Consider the following 24,603-nt stretch of genomic DNA (forward strand, 5'->3'; position numbering starts at 1 on the left):
TTGTCTAATTTATGTTGTTTATTATAAAACAAGGAAGTTATAGTCATACTGCTTTAAAAAAAAAATAAAAACAGATAACGTCGGCATCACACCACAATTATAGGAAGTTTTCCTATACGGAAATAAGGAAGTAAGAGATTGCAGAAAGAGACCTGAGCTAAGCTCTTCGCCACAACCAGGAAGCACCTGAATCCCGGAAAGGGGTTGTGCTGGTTGAGGACGGAGACTAGAATCGGGGAGTTGTAATTAAGATTGGAGAGTGGAAGGACATCGTTTGGAGTTGAACTGAGCTGAACAACCTGTGAGTACTACATCTATTTGCGATGTTAGATAACCAAAATGGTTAAGTTTCTGTGCCATTACGATGTAGTAGATTTCTATAGTTAAGACCATTTCGAATCCTAATAGCTTGTGGTGTGATGTCGAAAATATCCAAAAGTAATTGAGTATTTCATTTCTTATCCTAAGACGATTTGTTAAATTCATCCTCGAGTTGTCTAAATACACGGTGTTACAAATTTCAGATGAGCTACGCTCTGCCCCCAAATATAAAAAGTTTCTAAGATACTAAATCATTCCGGTTAGAAATTTGTAGCACACGTTATGGTGGAAGCATCCGGTTTTATCCATTTATGGGTAAAATTAAGATTCCGGACAACATTAATTAGAGTATGGTCATTTACCACATATGTTTCGATTTCGGAGATCTCGCTTATTTTATAGGCCATTCAAGTTACATTAAATTAGATACATCATGCTTGATTCCGATGCCTCATACATATGGGAATGAAGCGTATCACGCGTAGTTTAAATTATTTTGACGATAACATCAGTTTGTCATGTTGAGTAAAAGGAGTTTCATGTTTTTTTTTTCTCTCTCTCATAGTATGCTGAAATTACAGACGTCAGTTGTTATAATGCTATATAGTCTTGCGAGATTCATTTCCTCTTGTTACTAAAGAAACGGACAATACACCAAGATTCTTGTTGTCATATAGGAATTTGCTGCATTTACAAACTAATGGTCAGTGTACTTTGCTTAGGTTGCAAAATTAGCCGCAATGAGAAGGATTATTTTCTGTTCGTATATAGGATATGAATAATACTTCCAGCAGTGATACAGAACATTCAGACGGACAATTTAGAACGTTAAGATACAAAAAGATTCCAATAAAAGTAAAAATCCCTCCCCTAAAACGGAAATACAACAAGTCTAAGAAAATGCAGGGACAACACAGTGAAGGTCAGGGAGCTCAAAATCCTATTGTTAATGTATACAATTCCCATTATCCAGTTCCGAAATTTAAACCACACAAAATCACGATACAGCAGTTCTTTGATGAATATGATGACTGTGTACGGTTAAATAATTGGACTGATAAAATAGCAAAACAAATGATAATCACCGCGTTTCCAGGGAAACTAAAAGAACAATTGCGAACTTTGTTAAAGAGAAAGAACATTACAGATGAAACAACCTACGCGAATTGTAAAGCTGAGATAATTAAATGTTTCAAGAATGCTAGAGATAGTGTAGATTTTTTCTCTACCGTACAGAATAGGATTCAGAAAAAGCATGAACCCATTCAGTCGTTTGTTTATGATATTTTATCCATGGTAGACAAACATGCTCCGACTTTGACAGAAGAGCAGATCATTTCAATCATTACAGCAGGGTTGAAACCGTACTATATTCAACACCTAGGTTATGAGTCTTTTGACACTTTAGATGCGTTTATCCAGGCTCTCTATACGTTAGAAGCAAATGAATGTAAAATTAGAAATAGGAAAAAGAGAGAAATAGATGCACGTATTAAGAAAGCGTATAAGAAGAAGTGTAGAAAAGGGAAATGTAGGTGTTCGTCATCTGATTCTGAATCAGAATCTACGGTTACTGACAGTTCTTCGTCCGAGTCCGAGGACGAGATTACGTCACATAGGCACAGGAAAAATAAAAGGAAAGCAATTCGAGAATTAGTAGAGAAACAACAACACAGAGCAGAACACTCGGAAACTCAGAACACAAACACACCTTCATCATCATCTCAAAGTAGCGAGGTTACATCTTCCATTAGCCAGTTACAGAAAGAAATAGAAAAATTGTCGCTGAAAATCGAAGGCGGTTCTTCAGATTCGCAAAAGTTAAACACCAACTGTGCGCAAAATAATTCTCAATCCCATCAGAATAACAGAAATAATTTTCGAGGTAGTAAGAGAGGCAATTTTAAGAATAATCAGGGTAGAAACAATACTCAATACAACAATTTTAGAGGGAAAAATAACAATTTTCGAGGCCGTGGTGGTCGCGGTAATTTTAGATCAGGACGCGCAAATTATCATAACAACCAGTGTTGTTGTCATCATACTAATGTGCCTCATGTACAACAAGTACCTAGTTTTAATCAAATGCAGGGTGTACATCACATGCAAAGTAATGGTACAACATATTATGTTCCTGTACAAAACCCTTCCCAAATGAATCAGGTACAGGGAACTCATAATTTAAACTGACAACGTCTGTACATGCAGACGGTGGATGTACAGATAACAAGAAAAAGGGCCCACCCGTAGACATTAATAATACTAGTATACACCGTCAATATAAACAAAAGAATGTTCAGGGAGAAGAGATACAGACTCCATTAGAAATTGAAGGGGACATGGTTAGATTTACAATTCAACTTAGAAAGAAACCATTAAAAATAATTGCAGATACGGCAAGTACAATATCAATTTTAGATAAATCATTGCTATCTCCTAAAACTAAATTGTCACAGGAAATTACGAAAGTTGTTGGTGTTTCATGTGAACCTATAGAGCTGAAACACACAGCCATAATCAAATTTCTAATCAACGGTCGATCCTTTCATCACAGGTTTAGAATAGTGGAAAATTTTGGTCCGAAAGCTCTTTTAGGAAATGACTTCTTTATTTTTCATAACGCCCGTGTTGATTACCTTAATAAGATGCTATCTTTGTTTAGATATGGAAAGCCTCCTCGTAACACACAACAACAGAGTAATACGGGTCATCAGGTTTCAGAGCCAATATTTTGTTTGTTGACAGAGGCATATGATCCAAAGTTTGTCATTCATAAGAGGACGTATCTTCCTCCAAGGACAAGAATAATTGTTCCACTTAAATGTATTAATTCGAAATCAGGTCAAGAAGTGATTTTAGAGCCAGACATGTCTATAATTGAGAAACTAGGAATTTTAGTGCCGCGAGCTATTTTAAATAAAAACGAACCTGTAGTTGAAATTATTAACCCTTTAGTCACAAAAGTCGTTCTTCATAAGAATTTTGTAATCGGAAAAGCGGAAGACGTTCAAATTGAAGAGTCAAATCAATGTTGCCAATCAATAGATGAAAATTACGTAGATGAGGAATTATTACGGGAAGGACAACAGTTATTTCAAATTTCTAAATTAAATATTGGTCAAGATGCCAGTCCTGAATATAGAGAAAAAGTAATAGACCTCTGCTACCGCTTTGCTGATGTGTTTACGTGGAATCCTAACAGGATCGGAAAAGCAAGACATTTTCAATGTAAAATTGAACTTAACACAGAAATTCCGTTTTCACGCAAACAATTTCCAATTCCACATGCACTGAAATCGGAAGTTACGCAATTTATAAATACGTTATTGGAACAACGGGTGATACAAAGATCCAATTCGCCTTATAATTCTCCGGTTATGTTTCTTAGGAAACCGTCAGGAAAACTGCGCAAGATTATTGATCTGAGAGAATTGAATTCACGAGTTTTATATCATAGTGTTAGTTTACCTCCTGTCAGTGAAATACTGTCAACTATGTCAGGACACTTGTACTACGGATACTTGGATATCTCTAATGCTTTTTTCACATTAGAATTAGAGCCTCAATCAAGGAAATTTACATCATTTAGCATTCCAAATCTTGGAAAATTCGAATACCTTCGTATGCCACAAGGTTATGTAAATTCGCCTTTTTATTTTAATACGTTCCTGTCAGTTGTACTAGCTAATTTACAGCCCGACAATATAGCCTTATATGTGGATGATCTATTTCTATTTTCAAATTCTGAAGAGAAATTTGTAGAAGTTCTAGAACAACTGTTGCATAGACTGAGAATCTATGGTTTAAGAGTGTCGGTAGAGAAATCACAGTTTCTCATGAAATCAATCATAGCGTTGGGACACAAAATTTCAAAATTTGGGTTTGAAGTTTCAGACAGAATTTTGAAAACTATTGAAACTTATCCTCCACCTAAAAATACGAAACAATTACGATCCTACTTAGGGCTTTGTAATTATATTCGAAAATTTTTGCCCAATTATGCAGAAATCACGGAACCGCTTCAAAAGCTCGTTCGTAAACGAGAAAGGTTTGAATGGACCGCTCAACATCAAGAAATCTTTGAACTTTTGAAACAGAAATTGCTAGCAGCCCCCGCTCTTGCACCGTACGATCAAAACAAACCCTTGTGCTTGTATACTGACGGGTCAAGGACAGCAATTTCTTCAATTTTGCTGCAGACAGATGATGAAAATTCAGGTGAATGGTATGTTATCTCATACTACTCTCGTTTGTTAACAGAATCAGAGAAAAAATTGAGTGTTTTAGAAATTGAACTTCTAGCAATTATAGCTTCATTGCGAGCATTTCGTTACTTCCTGCTTGGAAGACATTTTTATCTGAAGACAGATTCAAGAGCTCTAACATTTCTGAAGACCAGTAAGAATTTGCCACCAAAACTTTTGAAATGGTATTTTTATATATCAGATTATCAATTCACGCCAATACATGTAAAAAGTGAGCTCAATATAGCTGACGGACTTAGCCGTTACACACTACTTCCCGTACAGCCGGGAGATCTTTCAGTAGAAAATATCGATCAAGACAAATGTTTAGTGAATTTCACAGAGCCACAGGATATAGGCCGCTATCAAAGAGAGGACACATTCTTTGGAGATATTTATAAATATTTAGAAACGGGTGAAGTTTCATCTAACACCAATGCAGTACGAATGTCGAAATGCTATGAATTAGTAGATGGAAAACTTTACCGAATACATAAGTTTGCAAACGTAGCCAAACGTTTACTATGTATTCCCTTTAAGTTACAAAACAAAGTGTTTGATATGATTCATAAGTCGCCATTAACCTCTGCTCATCAAGGTCAAACGAGAACATATAACTATGCATTGCATAGAATTTATTTTCCACACATGAAAACGTTCATTAGAAACAAGGTTAGAAGTTGCCCATCCTGTTTATTAAATAAGAGAGTCACTAAACCTCCAAAAATGTTACCACAGACATATGCTCAATCACAGCCTTTTTCTACTATCCAAATCGATCAGGTAGGCCCTTTCCCAATGTCTGAAAAGCATAACAAATACATTCTCATCACATGTGATCTTTGTACTAGGTATATTGTAACAGATGCTTTAATAGACTTAACAGCAGAATCAATTGCTGACTCGTTATATCGGAAAGTATTTCTCAAGTATGGTTTGCCAGAGAAAATTTTTTTGGACAGACTTCCCGGACACCGCAGTAAAATGATGGCCGAACTTTCAGAAAGGTTGGGAACCACATTGAATTTCATAGCTGTCAATCAGCACGAATCTTTAGGTTTGGTGGAGAAAACAGCAGACACTATTCAGCAAGCGTTACGACACTATGTATCGTCTAAAGGACACACATGGGACTTATTTTTACCAGCACTCACCTTTTCGTTAAATAATGTTACAAACGTGATAACAAAATTTAGCAATTTCTTTTTGCTACATGGTTATCAGCCAAGGTCATTGTTGGAAAATGAATTTCAGACTCCAGTGCAAAACATCGAAAATGCAGACCGCATTGAAGTTTTGAAAACGATAAGAGAAGAGGCTTATCAAAATATGATCAAGAATTATCAAAAGCAACTTGAGAAGTTTCTTGAAGAAAACAAACAAGCAGAATTCCAGATTGGGGATGTTGTCCTAGTGAAGGATCATCAGAAAAAGAAAGGGATCCCAGAAGTGTTCAGTCACAAATATAACAAGAAAGCTACAGTTGTAGGTTTCACTAACAGTGCGAACAAAATCGTCGTAGAATATCAAAATAAGAAGAATAACGCCAAACGTGATGAAGTGGACATCAGATCTTTAAAGAAGATTTCATCAGTAAGAGAAGAAGACGCTGAGACATAAACACCCATTAGCCTGGAAAGTAGGCAATTTGCTCCACAACACATGGGACGAAGAAAATTCTCCAAGATTTGCATCTATAGAAACAATTCAACATCTACAACTAAGAAACATGATGAATGATGTGATCAGCACCACAGGACAAGCGAAGACGCTAGATGACACCCATAGACGCCGGTGGACACAGACGACGCCCAAAGAAGAAACAAGTTTCTACTATCAACTTAAGATGTTCCCACGCCGAAACTTTGAGAGTCAACCAGATCTTCAATCAACGAAAGATGACCACCAATAGAAGCGAAATCAAGAACCACTGGACGAATATCGAGATGGTACATTGGAAAAGAAGAGGATCATATGTTAGTCTAGAATAGGGATATTAGGTCACTCTGGTGAAAGCCTTTCGTATTGATTTCTTTCGTTCACTCAGCAAGTGCGAATAGACTGCGCGATAACAGTCTCTCTTCTTCGGACACCGTGAGTGTAAGTGCCTTACGGTTTTCCTTTTCGAACACAAAGGAATCAATACCCTTATTTTTCTTTCCTGGGACTATTCTATTTCTTTGATAAGCTAGTTAGGCCGAAAACTTTCTTATTTCGCGATATAGGAAATTAGAGAATTTACTATTTATAGACATTCAACAAACTTAGAGTGATTGCATTAATAAAAAAAAATCTTCAAAGATTTTTTTCAATATTTATTCATATTATTTTTAATTAGTCGTTATTATATAGTAAAGTATACTACGAACTCCAAATTTATTTATCTATACACTCCAGTAGGTATTTTGTTTTCAGCATTAACAACTGTTCATGTTGTCTCTAGAAATGTCCAAACACCGGTTTATTCAAATTATTCAGACGATCAACACAGAGCTTATTTCTTATCTTACAATGCGTTCGATTCAGTGATTGCAAATCAAATAATCTTAGATAGTAGACATACCGTAGAAGTTACATATCATCACATAGAGTTACCTATAAATCTTTCATTTTCACAATGGGATGTAGGAAACCAATTTTACTTGGATAAATTACAGAACCTTTCTTCTCAACTATCGAATTTGACAGTGAACCCTACTATGCCAATATGGGCTCACTTTGATACTCATATTACTTATAGCATTGGAATTATTTTTATACTAGTAGGATTTCTATTACTAATTCTTATTGTAGCTCTAGTTATTAAAATGTACAAGCTGAATAAGATAGTAACTGAACTAAGTAATCAGATTCACAGGCCTGAAAATGATTAAAGAAATAAACAATGAAATACAATATTGTTATTGAAACGTGAGTAGGCTATGAATATAAATTTTGCGAAGCAAATTTTCAAGTAGAGTCTATTTCACAGCAGATTAACTAGGCAACAGGTATGCAAAGCATCCTTCAAAGAAACTAGTTAATTAAAAAAAGAAAGAAAGAAATATTTGGTTATTATTAAAATTATTCTAAGCATATTTCAAAGAAGAATAACCAAGTAACAACTTCATTTTCTGAACCTTTTTTTCTTCTTTTGCCTTTCTAGGTACGCTCCACAATGCAATCATATACTTTCGTCATCCCTATAATTACTATTTTAATAATCATTTTAATAATTTTGTCATTTATAATATACAAATTATTCAAAATTAAATTAACCCCAAATAACGTTTCAAATTCACATATTCGATCTGTCAAATATGTTTCTTCAAAAACAGATTCACACGTAACCCCAGATTGTTCTTCGATACACCTCTATGATGATACATTAAATGTATATCCAACAATTAAGCCTTCTACGCCTACTATAATTCTTAATGTTAATGGTATGTCAATGATTTCTTCTAACTTCGTGTTATTCAAACATTAAAAATGGACTCATTTCACTACTTCTAAGTAATGGTGCAGACTTAACAGTTGTGCTTGTCTTAATATCTGTAAATAAATGTATTTACTACACGCATAAACAAAAACACTCAATAATCACTCCTACACAACAACATATGAACATCATCAACAAAAGAACAGCAACAGTAGCAGTTCCCCATAGATGCCTTATCTTCAATGCCAGATATCAACAATGGACCATGTGGACTGAGCCGAACAACAGGATCCTGAGGAATCTATGCTTTCAAAGGATTAAATACTACTACCAGTTATCGAAGTGAGGACTTCAGTGATAATGACAATTAAATACATATGACAGAATACATACCTCCAAGTAACATGTATTCCAGTATAGGAAGGAACAGATGACGAAAAACACAAACTCACACATAACTAGTGAAATAAACTGAGTGTTTTGTTTCATTCAGAGTGCAAAGTGTTTTATGACAATGTGTTTTTTTTTCTTTCTTACAGACAGGATACAGTGACATTAACCTACATTTATTGTAATATTACCTTGTCAGCAGAATACTCATGTGATACAAACAACATATATTCATATTATTGGTGACGGACAATGCTGGTGGTGGAATATATATACATACATACAAGTAAAAAGAAAACTTTATATATACAGAGTGTTCGAAGATAATGGACGAACTTAATTATTATTTACTTTTTATGTTTATACAGGTGGACAGTAATCTTTTTTTTTCCTTTTTGGCACATAGAATCGTGCTCAAAATTTCGAGACAGGGGTAATGTAAAGTACCCCAAATCCTTACATGTGTTTGTCTAATTTATGTTGTTTATTATAAAACAAGGAAGTTATAGTCATACTGCTTTAAAAAAAAAATAAAAACAGATAACGTCGGCATCACACCACAATTATAGGAAGTTTTCCTATACGGAAATAAGGAAGTAAGAGATTGCAGAAAGAGACCTGAGCTAAGCTCTTCGCCACAACCAGGAAGCACCTGAATCCCGGAAAGGGGTTGTGCTGGTTGAGGACGGAGACTAGAATCGGGGAGTTGTAATTAAGATTGGAGAGTGGAAGGACATCGTTTGGAGTTGAACTGAGCTGAACAACCTGTGAGTACTACATCTATTTGCGATGTTAGATAACCAAAATGGTTAAGTTTCTGTGCCATTACGATGTAGTAGATTTCTATAGTTAAGACCATTTCGAATCCTAATAGCTTGTGGTGTGATGTCGAAAATATCCAAAAGTAATTGAGTATTTCATTTCTTATCCTAAGACGATTTGTTAAATTCATCCTCGAGTTGTCTAAATACACGGTGTTACAAATTTCAGATGAGCTACGCTCTGCCCCCAAATATAAAAAGTTTCTAAGATACTAAATCATTCCGGTTAGAAATTTGTAGCACACGTTAATATATATATATATATATATATATATATATATATATATATATATATATATATATATATATATATACACGAGGAGTAATCAGAGAGTAAGGTTACAAAGTTAAAGACTGGAGCGAAATTTGTATTTTTTTTTTTTTTTCGACATAGTCTGCATATTAGTTGAGACACTTATTGCATCGTGGGAAGAGTTTGAGCATTCCCTTCTGGTAAAAATCCTGTTCTTGCGTGTTAAGCCACATTGTCATGAAGTATTCCACCACCTCATCTGAAGCGAGGCGTCGGCCTCCTAGGCGCTCCTTCAAGTGTGGGAACAGGTGAAAGTCGCTTGGAGCGAAGTCCGGTCTGTAGGGAGGGTGGTAGATGATGTCCCAGCAAAACTGGTTTAAAGCGTGGTCGTCTTCTGACACCATTCTGCGACATGCTGAGGAGACATTACAGCCGGTGAATTTCAGCCGCGGTTACATGCTTTGCCCACGAAAATTGAATAACAGAGCTGAGCGGACTTCTTCGCGAGGCCAGTTTTCCAAACGAGTCGCCATTTGTATTTATTTACAACTAGCGCCGAAGTGGCGAGTGGCTGAAACTCTGCATAGTTGCCAATTCCATGTATTAAAATTACCGCACACTCCTCATTCATCTATAACAAACGAAACTCCAGAAATATCGGCCTTGTAACCTTAGTTACTGATACTCCCTCGTATAAAGTAGAAAATTAGCGGAGAATAATAATCGCGATTGTGTTGGTTTGGCAACATTACAGAATCCACGGATGATCTTGTTTCTGCAACGATGAATCTTCAACCATAGAAGTGAGTGAATGCGACTGTGTTCTACAGAATTCTGTACTTGCTGGTAAATGATATGTGGCGTGCGCCTTCCATTTCAGATTAAACGGCAAATAGTTTGAAGCTCCCTGTGGAGACAGTTATAAAAGGATCAAAGGAAGGGGGGGGGGGGATTACACAAAATAAACAACGACGGGAAACAGTTAATAAACGTCTGCGTTTATTGTAAGAGTAATGATGACAATACTAATAGTACAAGTAAACCATTTGGCACGGTTTGGCCACTTAAAAATATTCCAGAAAAACTAGAACCTCACTAAATGATATTGTTTACTTTTGATTCATACTAATTGGATACAGAAGATCCAGTACTTTTCAAATGCACCTAGGATACATGGTACATTTAATTGTTACACCAGTCAACAATGTACGGAGTGTCATATTACGATACGAAACAATAATATTAAAAACATTAGCTTCACCCAATTCTTTCTAGAAGTAAATGCTATAACATTACGACTAATAAAAATGCAACAAAAACACTTTATTATATATATATATAAAGACTGTAAAAAAGAAAAGAAAAATGAAAGCGTATGGTCTATAAAAGAAAACAACTGATAACCAAAAGATATTAGTCGCAATAATACTGTGAACCACCGAAGTAAAGCAAGGCTGGATTTAGAGAAGTGCTACCACAAAGCGCCATCAAAATAACTTTACACATAAAGGTATACGAAGTTACATTTTTATCGCTGAATTACCTTTTTATAACCCAAGGAATTATTTTCTATTCTGTTCTATGTAATATAATCGTTCGAATTCCAAATTATTGCTAATATATACACTAAATTTCCGAGTATCTAGCTCGTGACTATCCGGCGTAGTTTTCTTTTATCGTAATTAAATGAGGAAGGCAAGGCGCTGCATTGGCAACATTGCCAAGGCATTGGAAGTGGGCGTCTGCTATGATCCTCCTACGTGTCGTGAGCAAAATAAGTTGTGACAGGAAAAAAGCAGCGTTCTGTTCCTCGTTTATCGTTCCGTCAGTGTGTAACGGACTTCAATCAGTACGCACAGTACTGTATTAGTAAACTGTTCATGGGGTATGCTTAATGAGTTCATAGAACTCCGGCCTGCCCTTCCGCCATATTTGGCCGGATACTCGTGAGCAGTGGCGTATTTAGGGGGGGCTTCCGGGCTTAACCCCCCCCCCCCGAAATCTTACTTACTATAGTAAAGTATATTAAATATCTTGCAGAATTTTCACATTTTCAGGCAAAGCCCCTCCCGAAACAAAATCGTAAATACGCCCTGCTCCTGAGTCTACTGTATATAGGATGTTTCCAAAATATATGGGAAGTCGTTCTACTCACGAAAGCAAGCCAAACACAGTCAATATGCATGTAGGTCAAAATCGGATGTTTCTTCGTTATAAGCTTCGCAACACGGAACAAAATGAAGATCTTTGAACAAACATTATTGGTTTAACAGGAACCGGTGTAGAAAAAATTACAGAAACCCACAATTTAAGTGGGTTTCAAGGTGTTAACGGTAATGAGGACTTTCGCCATTTTCATGCTTCAGCCCACTGATTTACATGACGAATTATTTTTTCTATTTTCTTTGAAATGAATTAGATTTTTAATGGTTTAATGTCGGCCCGCGGCGGCTCAATAATAGTGTGCTCCCCTCTGGTAAATTGGGGTCCCTGGTTTGATCCCAGCTCGCTCCAAGTGAGCTTTGTGATGGAAATCACCGTGTGCATGGGTTTTCTCGGGGTTCTTCAAGTTCCTCCCACTTTCTTCATTTCGTTCATTAACATTATCAGTCTCCATTAATAACCTCGGTGCTTAATTGTAGGACGTTAAATTAAAAAGAATATTTTATTTGCGGACTGATTTTCTTCTAAGTCTAGTTAAATTGTTTGCTTAAGGTGAGGTTATATGAGACATGGACATACAGTTTGAGTTGATTTTGAGTTTAACGTACCTTTCAGCAGCGAGGCTATATGAGACGGGACCTACTGATTAACGTGGAATCCGAACCACATGAGCTCCCGTCAGGAATCGAACCCAGGTGTCCAATGCCAAAGGCGCATACGCTAACCGCTTAGCTACGAAGGAGATCTGGACTACTGTTTAGTATGGGATCCGAACCACTTGCCGGGAATCAAACCCCGTTCGCCCGATGACCATATGGCCGGCCACGAAGGAGTTTCAAGACTAATTAAATATTCCTTGCTTTTTCAAAATGAATTTGCATTTTATATAAAATCAATATTACCTAAATTCGATCATTAAATATTAAAATGATAGTTCACAAAATTTAATTTTCATGACATTTAAATAGATTTGATGAACAAATCAGTAAATTCAAGTCATTACAAATTCCGGTTCATTTAAAAGACAACAGAACAATTTCTTCATAAAATTAATGATGGCGCACCGTTAAGAAAGCTGCGCAAGAATTTTTTTATATCCCTCGGGAGATTATTCAACATTCTCTACTTCCTGTGGAGAATTCCTCATGTGGTATCCCCAACGCCCTAAATGGGGTATTATTTGTCAGTTCATGCATGACTTCCTCCAAATTGGCCTCACCACTTACCGCAAGTCAACAGTTTCATGATATATCGTCTCAAAGTTTATTTCCCCCATACACTACCAAAGCTTATAATTTAGTAATGAATCAGATTTTGACTTTCCTTGATTTAAGTTTTTAAGATTGGAGGCAGATCATTATTAAGATCTAGTATGCAAATGATACGGTTATTATAGCTAGAACGGAAGGAGGACTACAGGAGATGATTGACGAAATGGTTGACACTGAAAGCAATATGGAATGGAAGCAACATCGAAGAGTCGAAAGTCATGAGAATAACCCGTCAAAACGCGCGCTTACGGGTCAGAATAGAACAAAGAGAACTTGACGAGGAGATCATTTTAAGTATCTGGAAAATATTTTGACGAAAGACACTTACTGCACCAAAAAGATCACTCTTAACTAGCAGGCATAGTACTGGACCAAGGAAGAAGTTAGTCAAGTGCTATATATATGAAGCATTGCACTGTATGGTTCAGAGACTTGGGCATTACGGAAGTTAGAGAAGAAATATTTAGAGAGCTTCGAAATGTGGTGTTGAAGGAAAATGAAGAAGATAAAATAGACACAGATAGTAACAAAGGAAGATGTTTCAAAACGGATAGGAAAGACGAGGACGCTTCTAGCCCGCATCCTTCGTAGGAAGGCCAACTGGATTAGAAATATCTTGGGAACAAATTGTCTTCTTCATATTGCCACACAAGATGGAGGGAAAGCGAGGAATATGAAAAACACAACATATGGATGATTTGAAGAATAGAACAAAATATTGGGAGTTAAAAGAGGAAACTGAAGATCGAGAAACGCGAAAGAAACACTAAAAAAAAAAAAATCCCAGGACCTGCCAAACGGCAAAATAGTTAATAATAATAATAATACTCACCTCTGAAACATGATCACACACAGTAAGAAAGGTATATTATAAGGACTTCGCTAACTGCTTAAACGGGTAGTTTTTCAATGTGTCTGTCCTTTCACTATTTTCTTGTACGTAACTTATGCACACGAAAGGAAAAGGGTTGGGTTACTGTAATACAGGCTGATTTGATATAAAACTCTTTTTACTGCATTAGAAAACAAAAAAAGATGGATGGAATGCGGCGGAAATAAGTAAAATAAATAACTAAGAAGTAATAGAACAGGTGGAGAGACGACGCGAAGTGGCAACACTGTTTTCTCTAAATCCAGCCCTGAGTAAAGGTATACAGACCCTTGACTACAGTTGTTTCTCTGACTACTCCAGAAATATATTAATGCATGTTTGGCAGTATAACTTATTTTGAAACAATCCTGTGTTTATTACCTCCGAATGACTAGATGTAGATTAACACAAGCCAAATAGTTTTTTTGTTTCTCCTATCTATATTGGTATAACGCATTCTGGAATTTTTCGTTAACAATTATTCTATACAAACAATGTTCGTATATACATACAAACTTCGACTAATAAAAAAAATATCGTATGGTTCATGGTAAAAAATATCCAAGTACAAATGGCAAGGTGACACTTGTGCACTTTGTAATTTAAGGAAACAATTGTTCTGGACTTGGTTGACCGTATCACTGTAATGTAATTATTTAAAACATAATTGCTTATAGAACGTTAAGGAATACATTAGAGCACAGTAAAGAATTTTACTGACCTTCATATTCCTATGTAGACAAATATTGTTTCAAAAGTCGATATTTCGGGTACATTTATCGAGTAGCCATCACCAGTGGCAAAAGCAGATTTGAAATAAGTGCCACATGCTTCGTTGAAGTTACACCAGTGCAAATAATGAAATTATATAACATTGGCATATTAGTAAGAAGCGGAGATAATATTACTCACCAATTATAAGGGTATCACACTCTTATTCAACATTCCAAATTATATAACTATGTACAAAAATAAAGCGCACTTAACTACTAATTGTTATCATATATATATATATATATATATATATATATATATATATATATATATATATATATATATATATATATTATTTTCTTAATATTGCAGATATTCCAAAATACAAGGCGCATCCAGAAAGTAAGTTTCCCACGCGTCCCATAGCTAGAAAACCATATGTTGCGCGAAGCGAGTGTGCGCACATGACAGAGTAAGGTCCTAGCATTGCGCATGCGCCAGCGGAACTTTCCTAGTACTCTCAGTAGCGTCGTGGTAGTGGCTGAAGATGGACGTTCCTATTCCAGCTCCCGCCGTGTGTAAAGTCAGTGTTTGAATACACACCGATAGGGCACAGCACCGATTGCAATCCATCGTCAGCTGTATCGTTGCAAAAAAGTCAATGCTGACTCCATGTCCCCTGTTTTGTGGGCACACAACTTCTTGAACAGCAAGCGCTCCGTGACAATGGTGTGCAATAAGGAACGGGAAATCTGCGGGAACTGACCGCTGGGTTCCGTTATTGTAAAGCAACGATTCTACATGATAAGTTCCCGAACAAGGAGCTGGAATACGAACATCCATCTTCAACCACTGCCACAACGCTACTGAGAGAATTAGGGAAGTTCTGCTGGCGCATGCACCATGCTAGGACCTTACTCTCTCGCGTGCATGCAGTCGCTTCGCGCAACATACGGTTTCCTAGCTATGGGACGCGTGGGAAACTTACTTTCTGGATGCGCCTCGTACTAGCTTCTTATATCAGGGTCCTTATAATGTGGCCACTTCACTAAACAGGTACTTCGGCAGCACCTATTAGTTAAGATATGAAACGCTCTATTTTTATCTTAGAAAGCAATGTGAGGTTCGACGTAGCCATATTGTACTGTTACCCATATTCAGCATTTACTTTTTATTCCATTGTCAGTAAAATTTCCTTTTTCATTGTGTTTCGAATTTTTTGTTTTCATATAATATGTCTCCAAAAACATTTCTTTCGGTTAAAGATGAAGCACAATGCAAAACCATAATATCCGGTATTGTATGTATAGTTTTGTAGGTACAGGTGTCGGTAGAGCATGTGATGAACTTAATACTTAGTATGATTTAAGCCTCTTTTTGCTCTTGATGATAGATATTCGAGAAATGTATCAGAAAATATCGATCCTTTTAAAGAATACTTGTCTATATAGGAATAAAAATTAAAAAAAAAAAAAGTATGTTAAATTCTTTATGTTTAAAACACGTTGATAATTTCTCGTGCCAGAATGGGACAGTATTAAATATGTTCAATAGCCTATTCTGAAAACTCTCCTCACCTTCACAACTAACTGAAAACAACACCCATGAGTGCGAAAGCCTTTGACAAATTGAAACGGCACACATAGGTAAGCTAAAACTCTGGGAAATTAAATTGTGATAGCCCGAAGCATGTCTAATTCAATAGCACTTAAAATACGTTTGGATACTTTTTACCAGGAACCTCACGAACTACTTAAACTGGTATTTTGATTATTAAACCCAACAGCGCAATGAATTACAAAACAAAGGAAAGATAAAGTACATGTGTACCTAAGTGTATTAAATATTTTAATAAAGAAAATCTTTTTCGTTAAAAAAAAAAAAAAAAAAAAAAAACCTACAAGGATAGCACCTTTATATTGCTCCTACATAATTCATGCTCTATGACTAAAAACGTGTCAGGTACGAAACTAAGTAGAGTTTTTTTTCAGACCTAATATAAGAAATGAGGAAATATTACTAACATACTGCATGGCACAAGTCATTCATTCATTTTATATCATGTATGTGGTTATGTTACAAGCATCTTGCTACAAGGTATTAACATACTCTACACAGAATTCCATTACAAGAAGTGTCCTGTGCTAAATTATCTTTTCCCAGAAAGCACCTCTTAAGGTACAAAACGTTCTATTTTACTTACAGAGTGAAAATTTCATTAAATAAATTCTAGTTATGAATGACGTTACTGTACCTTAGCACAGCATTATAACTTTTTAGACTGAATTTTCGTCTAATTGAAGGGCAGACATTCTCTAGATACGAACAAAACAATTACAAATCTAGGCGTACTTAATTTCAACGTTACATTATACAGAGAACACATTTAAATAAACGCTACACTCAATGTTCAAAATCTTTCTTAATTTAATAGTTTCAAGATTCAGCGACTCACTATTTTGTTAACAGGAAGTAAATATAAATACGAGGGGTGTCCAATTAGTTATCCACCTAGACAGGAAAGGAGGGGCGAAGCATAATGACGCCAGACACGCATGCCAAGGCCACTGTGGGAAACGGCGCTGCGCAATTTGAGGTCAGTCGGAACAACGCAGTGGATTTAAGCAGACTGTGTGACGCCGCGAGAAACGGATATGCAGAAGTTGGAGCACTGTTCAGTCATCAAGTTTCTCACTAAAGAAGGGGAGGAACCAAAGGAGATCCACGACCGACTGGTGAAAGTGTACCGGGATACAGCACCATCAAACGTGTTTCCTCGGACAACTAGATCCAACAGGCTGTTTCCCAATGGTTTGCAGGCCATGATAAAGACTATTTTTTCTCTGGGATTTCTTTGCTGTCCACAAAGTGGCAGCGGTGCATAGACTTCCACGGGGACTACATCGAAGAACAGTGATGACCAGGTGAGCCTATTTCCGTTCCTACCTGTCTAGGTAGATAACTTATTGGACGCCCGTCGTATAAGATTTGCTCTCTCACCCATTTCCGAAGAAAATTATTATCTCCGTACAATATGCAATTTCGTTAAATCTCTGTGCTCTTACCCATTTCTGTTATTTCTATTAAAAAAAAAAAAAAAAAAAAAAAAGCCGCCAGATTATAAGTTAACATGTTCGATTATTGTTGTATTATTAAAAAAATGTTCCTTTGTGATTTATATAAGACGTTTTGTCTATTAATAAATCTATAAATCACCATGTCTCATTTTATATCTAAAATTCTCTCATCTGGTTTTATTACTAACATAGTTTGTGTCCCCGATTGTAAAGTTTATTAACCCGTAATTTTAACTACCTCCATCTAAAATTAGCTGAAGACAAGAGCTATTTTTCTATAGTGTTGAGACGTAAGGAGACGATACGAAGATATTTCTTTCTGTTATTGAAGCGAACGTATGAAGCTTCTATCATTCGACTCAATCGGCATCTGTGTGTCCTGTCTGATCTACCATAACCCATAAAACTTATCCGATTTGAATGAAACTTGGAATATGACTTTCTTCAACTTTGAGAAATAAGCATATTGTTAGGAGTTAAAATCTATCACGACATAAGGGGATAAAATGGAGTAAAATCTCCCTCATGTCGTAAGTTTGAACATATCAGACATTTCGGGTAGCAAGAGCAAACTCAACAAAAACTAACTTTCCTGAAAAGGAACTGTACTCTGAAAGTCAAAATGGGCGTCCATTTATCTTGAAACTGTATATTCTGAGGGCAAGAAAAACGACTTCCACAATAGAACGAGAACTGGTTGCAACAGAGCAGTTTGATACTATTCGAGCACTTTAAATGTAATTTCCGAGCGTTCAGATTGCACGCACTTCTGTTGAGTTTGTCCTTACTACCTGGAAAGCCTTATATACATTCCAGACAACTCTCCAATATAATCGATTACCACAAAACGAAGTGTATAATTTCTTTAGGGCATTCTGATCATCCCCCCAGCTTGCGGTTAAAATATGCCAAGAACGAAAGAATAAATCATCTCTCTCAATTAATACATACGGGTGTCTCAAAAGGCCCTGTCATAGGGTAACTCTGTTATTATCAGAGTTACAATAGAATGTAAGAGAAAAAACTGTCTCCAAATATGATGTTTTTAATCTAAAGTGAAGGAATTTTTAAAATCAGACGAGCTGTTTGAGCTGTACACTCTCTTTATGCGCCCAATGTTAAATGAAAATGAAACGTTGCCATTTACCTGGATCCACAACATAAGTGAATGAAGTTACTGTCTGTTATACTAATGTGTCGATGGCCAGCCCCCATTTCAAACATGCCCCCATTTACATACTCTTACAAAAATTTATCCACCTCCCTTTTCTCCCTCCAATTTTCGGGAATAAACTTATTGAAAGAAAGCTGATGAGAGCTCTAAGTTAAGCTAAAACTCACGAGTATGTATTTTAGAAATTTTCCCAAGTGAAAACTGAATTTTAATTAACTGATTTTGAAACTTAACGTCTGCTTTCAGCAGAGACTATATGAGGCATAGGCTTACAGCTTAACTTGGGAACTCATACCGGGAATCGAATTTGACTATCCCGTAGAAGACACATATCCTAACCATACAGCCACAATGAACCTCAAAGCTAAATCTTAGGAATTAGTAATTAGATTTCTGGGCTGTCGGCATCTAACGCCATTTAGCCCGTTACGTATATGAGGGATGACGTCGCTCGGCGAGCACACTAACCGATGAAAGGGAAGGAAGGAAGCGGCCTGGAACATTATGTTAGGTACCATCCCGGCATTTGCCTGGTATGAATGAGGGAATCCCAGGAAAAAACTCACTCAAGATGGCTGGCCTGAAAAAGCTGTTACACTTTTTCGACCGAGTGTTCTCACCGAGACTGCTCGCACCAAAGTCTCAAAGCTAAATCTTGAAAACTCCGACACTTATGCCAATCCTGTACAAAAGATGCAATTGAGTGTGTATACATTTTTTGTTTACAACTTTTATTTGCTCCAATTCGTTTCCAGTAGTTCAAATATAAGAAATGTCAAATAGATTTCGTTCAAATGAAACAGTTATACTCTCTACCATTAAGTATTTCTTTTCCTAGGAATCTGCCCAATCAATACGCATCATAAGCCAAATCTGTGCTTTGCACATCATTAAGAGGCCTAATCACTGCGAAATTAAAACACCGCTAATTTTACAGTACCTATGTGATATCTTCAAATAGATTTTTTTTAAAAAAAAATAATCGAAATGTGGAACAAAAGGGCGCTAGACAATATTATTTTGTATGAGGTACCTAGTAGTTTTCCGTTTGCAGCCATTTAAAAACGTGAAAATAAATGCCGATTTTCTAAATGGCTGGAAGTCGAAAACAGATAAATGAGTCGTGATAACGGTATCTCATGTAAACTAATATTGTCTCGCGAGCTCTTTCCACTTTTCGATTATCTTTTATCTATTTGAAGATATCACATAAGTACTGTAAAATTAGCGGTATTTTAATTTCGCTGTGATGGGGTGTCTTAAATCTTACGTTTAATCCTGAGAACACGGCACGTGAAAATTTTTGAAGGTTATCAGTACTGCATAAATAATCAAAATTCAATCTTTCATTCACCTAAAAAAAAAAAAAAAAAAAAAAAAAAAAGTAACACAATAACGTAAAACGGAAACATGATCATATTTTATTTACATCAAAACAAAAGTAATAATTCTTCATTTCGCCTGTCATAAATTGAACAAAAAACTTCTAAGTTTTATGAACGGAAACACACAACCACCTAACCCGTATATTACTTTCACGATAAATTATCACACAACTGAACTGACCTGGCCATGCATGTCAAAGAAAGACTATAAAATATTTATTCTGAAATCTACATTTTATAGAATGCCTATGGCTTCGACACTTTTTACAAAATCTGTCATAATGAGACGAGTTATTTAACAATAAATAACGCACAATACATAGACTGATTCATATATTTGAAGCTGTTTATATCGTAAAAACAAATTCTTTTCCTTATAGAAAACTATAGTTGATTGAAATAATTTGATATATAAATATTTTATTTACAGATAATGCTGTGGTTCCTTCGGAACTACAATTTGTAGTAGTATAAATAGTTATCGCTCTGAATTACTCTAAACCAGAAGATATATATAAGAAATCTTTGGTGATTTCCCTCAATTTTCTTGATTAATGGAATGAAAAATGACTATCCATATCTTGTGATATCCAGTGAAATATTTACTATCATGCAGTACTTATTATCATATCTTAAGCAATTATTGTACCAACTTGTCTCTTTTAAATTATATACCTAAGTTACAGAAACTACTTTTTTTAAAAAAAAATTACACTTTCATTGTTGTATATAAACACATTGCATGCGTATACCAGCGGTTACGTAAAAATAGCGTTTCTTTAAATAATGCATAACATGGAATGGAGAAATTGCGTATAACAACGATGCATTGTAGATACAACACGACTGTTGGCTGGCTACTCACAAATGCAACGTAAACACTGGAAGCACTTCCGTTTGTGGCCCTGCTTTCATGATCATCACAGATGAAGGCGTCGCTGGGAACATTATCAAGACTCCTCACCGCTTTCATCTTTCATTGTCATGTTTGTAATGTCCTTCACTATCATCTCAGCGATTTGCCACGCCATCTCCTCCTTCGCCTGCAACACAACACGAAGTTATAAACACACAACAAAGAGCAATTAATACTTTTTTTCCAGGGCCAAGGCTTTGTTCCTTTGTTCATTTTCCCCTTTTTTTTATTTGATGTTAAGTAGGGTATTACTAAAATACTTCATCCAACAAGAACACAATATGTGATATAATCGCAACTTATTTTCTTTTCCTTTGGAGCCGCGGTGGCTCAGTGGTAGAGCGTTCACCTCTGGTGCATGGGGTCCTTGGTTCGATCCCAGCTCGCGCCAAGTGAGCTTTGCGGTGGACAAACAACATGTGCGTGGATTTTCTCGGGGTTCTCCCATTTCCTCCCACTTCCTTCATTCTATCATTTCATTCATTTCTCTTCATCACTATTTTCTTTAGCCTAGCCGGCATAAGCGTGGAACGTAAAATTTAAAGATTTCATTTCATTTTATTATTATTATTATTTATTTCTTTAAAACTTCAATATATTTCGGATACAACTCTACACATCACAACAACAAAATTACAAGTAAAAAATGCATTCCTCGGGACGCGTTAAATCCCAGTCTTTTCCTTTCTGTTAATCTTTGTATCCCTGTTAATACACTTTGATGTAATTTTATTTTGATGCTTTGTCTTCGTTCTGATGATCGATATAGAGCTGTCCAAATAAAGCTAATTAACTTATTTATTTTCTGAAGTTTATGTTACAAGATTATGTACTTTAAGGTAAAAAAGACGATTAGAAATGAAGGATAATACATAACACCCATGCCCTAAGCAGGAATCGAACCCACGACACACACGCCAGGCCTTTGTTAAATGGAGAACTAGGATAAGAAAATACTCATATCATGACGGGAAATATCTATCACCTACAAAAGTTCAATTCTTTAAATCTTATATTGTGAATAGTATTTTCGTCATGCATATACTATCACTCGTATCTTGGAGATAAATTATCGGTTACTATATCATAAATAAAGGAAACACCATACTTTATAATACTATATTCTCTATACCTGTAGATTAAATGATAATTTCAAAATCAGAAAAGTCCAAGAGAGTCTGGGATCGAACCCAAATTTCCGGCTTACTACCACACGCCGCTAACCACACCGCTACCACTCCTTTCCCAGACCAGCCATATATTTCTTCCTATTCATGAAATAAAAATAAAATAATAATAATAATAATAATAATAATAATAATAATAATAATAATAATAATAATAATAATAATAATAATAATAATAATAAAATTACTCTTTAAGTGGCAGCCCGTGTACTGAGAATTACATTACTGCAGGTTCGTAAATGAGTTTTCCCAAAGTTAAGACCTATCTATCTATCTATCTATCTATCTAACTATCTATCTATCTAGCTAAATAACTATGTATGTATCTCAGTCACTCTATGGCCACGTTCACAAAAATCTCTTCACTGACTTCTATCCTTAGCCAACTGGATTTATTTTGTACTTTGTCATCTTAATACAGTCCTCCCATCTGTGCCTAAGTCTTGCTAATGATCGTTTTCCGTTTGGGTTTCCAGTTAAAACTTAGAAAGTGTTCCTACTTTCTTTCATTCTGGTTACATGATCTGCTCACCTGAGCCTCCTACACTTAACGACCCTAACAATATTTGGTAAACTGTGTAAATTACGTAGTTTCTCGTTGTGAAGTTTCCGCCATTCCCCATTCTCGTTTCTTTTGGGTCCGAATATTTGTCTCAGGATCTTGTTCTCAAACACTTCCAGTCTAAATAAATATTTCAAATCGAAAGTGGTACACTCATCCCATTTCAAGTAAAATATGGGCCCAATGTTATCCGTCACAAACTCACACTGTCCAATGTTATGATCGAACCAAGCATCAGAGGATCAGTTTTTTTTTTTTTAATTATTATTATTATTTTTATAAAGTGAGCTTCCTGCCTGTCGCTAAATCACTCAGCTATTCGGAAGTCCAGGGAAGGGAATAAAGAACAAACATGAGAAAAGTGTAACTCCACCCCCTGTTAACCAACAATTGGGTATGCAATATTTCACTTTAACATATTCCTCTTTCTTGCTACAATCAATCAATCAAGTTTGAATAAAGTACAAAACCATTCTAATTCCCGAAAAATGTTGAAGATAAAACCATTTTTTCAAGAAACCAAGAAACTCCACTGGTTTTATTTTACAAAAAAAAAAAAAAAAAAAAAAAAAAAAAGGAAAATCTTTTCTACTACTGGATAACGAAAGAGCCTACCTTGTCCTCTTCCATGTTCACTAGCTTTCTCACAACTCTTGATATTCGAGAGGCTAGAAGGAAGAAAACATTTACTTAGTTTATCATTTGTATTTTTCAACGAAACAAGTTAAAATTTCAATATTAAGTAAGGAGGGAAAAGTATTTTAACCGAACTTATATATATATATATATATATATATATATATATATAAACTGTTTCCTCTACCCAGTTCTATTGTAAAATACTGAGTTCTTATCTTAGATCATTAGAATATTTTTTGAAATAAGTCCATAAACAAAAAAAATCTGAACATCTGACCCCGACTTACGTAGCAATATGAAAAACTTTTAGATTGCAATTATTTATTTCCACCATTTCACTTCGTATCTACAGGGTGGGTGGGAATTAACTCCCTACTGAAAATTATTGATAAGTTTTTAAAACTTAACCAATTTTCATGAAACGAAAAGCATTTTATTCCTTATAATAATACAAAAAATAAAATGGAATCTTTTAAGTTTTACGTCCCACAGTTATGTCGACTAGGCTAAAGGAGACGATGATGATGAGAAATGAATGAAATGGTGGAATGAAGAACCGGGAGAACCCCGAGAATCCCACGCACAGGGCTTACAATGGTATAATTATTATGCATTACTAAAATTCAACATAAGCACCACCATTATCGATCAGTTTTCGTAAATGGTTGGGAATATCTGTAACAGACTTCTGCAGATACTCTAGCGGTACGTTTGAAACAACTTGGCGAATTCGCTCCTCCAACTCATCAACAGTTTTCCGTTTTGTGCGATAAACTTCCTTTTTCGTCCTCCTCCAGATGTTAATTCACTGCGGGCCAAGGATGCCATGACATCCCAACCAGCGCCCTGGAAAATGGGTGTCGAACCACTCATGGACAAGACGTGAGAAATGAGGCGAGGCACCATCTTGCACAAAGATTAGGTCGCTGTAATTGTCCCACATGGATACGACACCATGAACGTATCTTCAAACGTAACGCTTTGCATTTATTGTTTCGCAAATGACGTATGGACCCATCGTGGATGTTATGCCGCATTGCACTGTGACCTTTGGGCGATGTGGCTTTCTTGAACAACCAGCCTCGGATCTTCTCTTGCCCAATAATAAAAAACTATGATTAACAAACCCCCCCAACATGAAATAGAGCTTCATTTGACCACAGGATATTACGGAAAAGTTCGGACCAGTCTTCA

The 24,603-nt window shown here is 35.9% G+C and overlaps 1 protein-coding gene and 1 long non-coding RNA gene across 4 annotated transcripts in view; one reads left to right on the top strand and one right to left on the bottom strand.

Moving 5' to 3' along the window:
- The window catches only part of LOC145694334 (uncharacterized), a 92,873-nt gene that overhangs the window by 41,230 nt on the left and 27,040 nt on the right, over positions 1 to 24,603 (top strand). The window lies entirely within an intron of this gene.
- The window catches only part of pkaap (A-kinase anchoring protein pkaap), a 56,880-nt gene continuing 48,215 nt past the window's right edge, over positions 15,939 to 24,603 (bottom strand). The window contains exons 10-12 of one of the 2 annotated variants that reach the window (XM_081770445.1): positions 23,386 to 23,438; positions 22,154 to 22,289; positions 15,939 to 21,148 (exon numbers count right to left, since the gene is read on the bottom strand). In XM_081770445.1, the coding sequence (XP_081626571.1) occupies positions 22,161 to 22,289; positions 23,386 to 23,438 (182 nt within the window). In that variant the 3' untranslated portion in view covers positions 15,939 to 21,148; positions 22,154 to 22,160. The remainder of the gene's footprint in view (positions 21,149 to 22,153; positions 22,290 to 23,385; positions 23,439 to 24,603) is intronic. The other variant, XM_081770446.1, reaches the window with a different exon arrangement.

Source organism: Thermobia domestica, chromosome 9 (assembly GCF_964235325.1).
Source record: "Thermobia domestica chromosome 9, izTheDome1.hap1.1, whole genome shotgun sequence".
Classification (NCBI taxonomy): Eukaryota; Metazoa; Arthropoda; class Insecta; order Zygentoma; family Lepismatidae; genus Thermobia; species Thermobia domestica.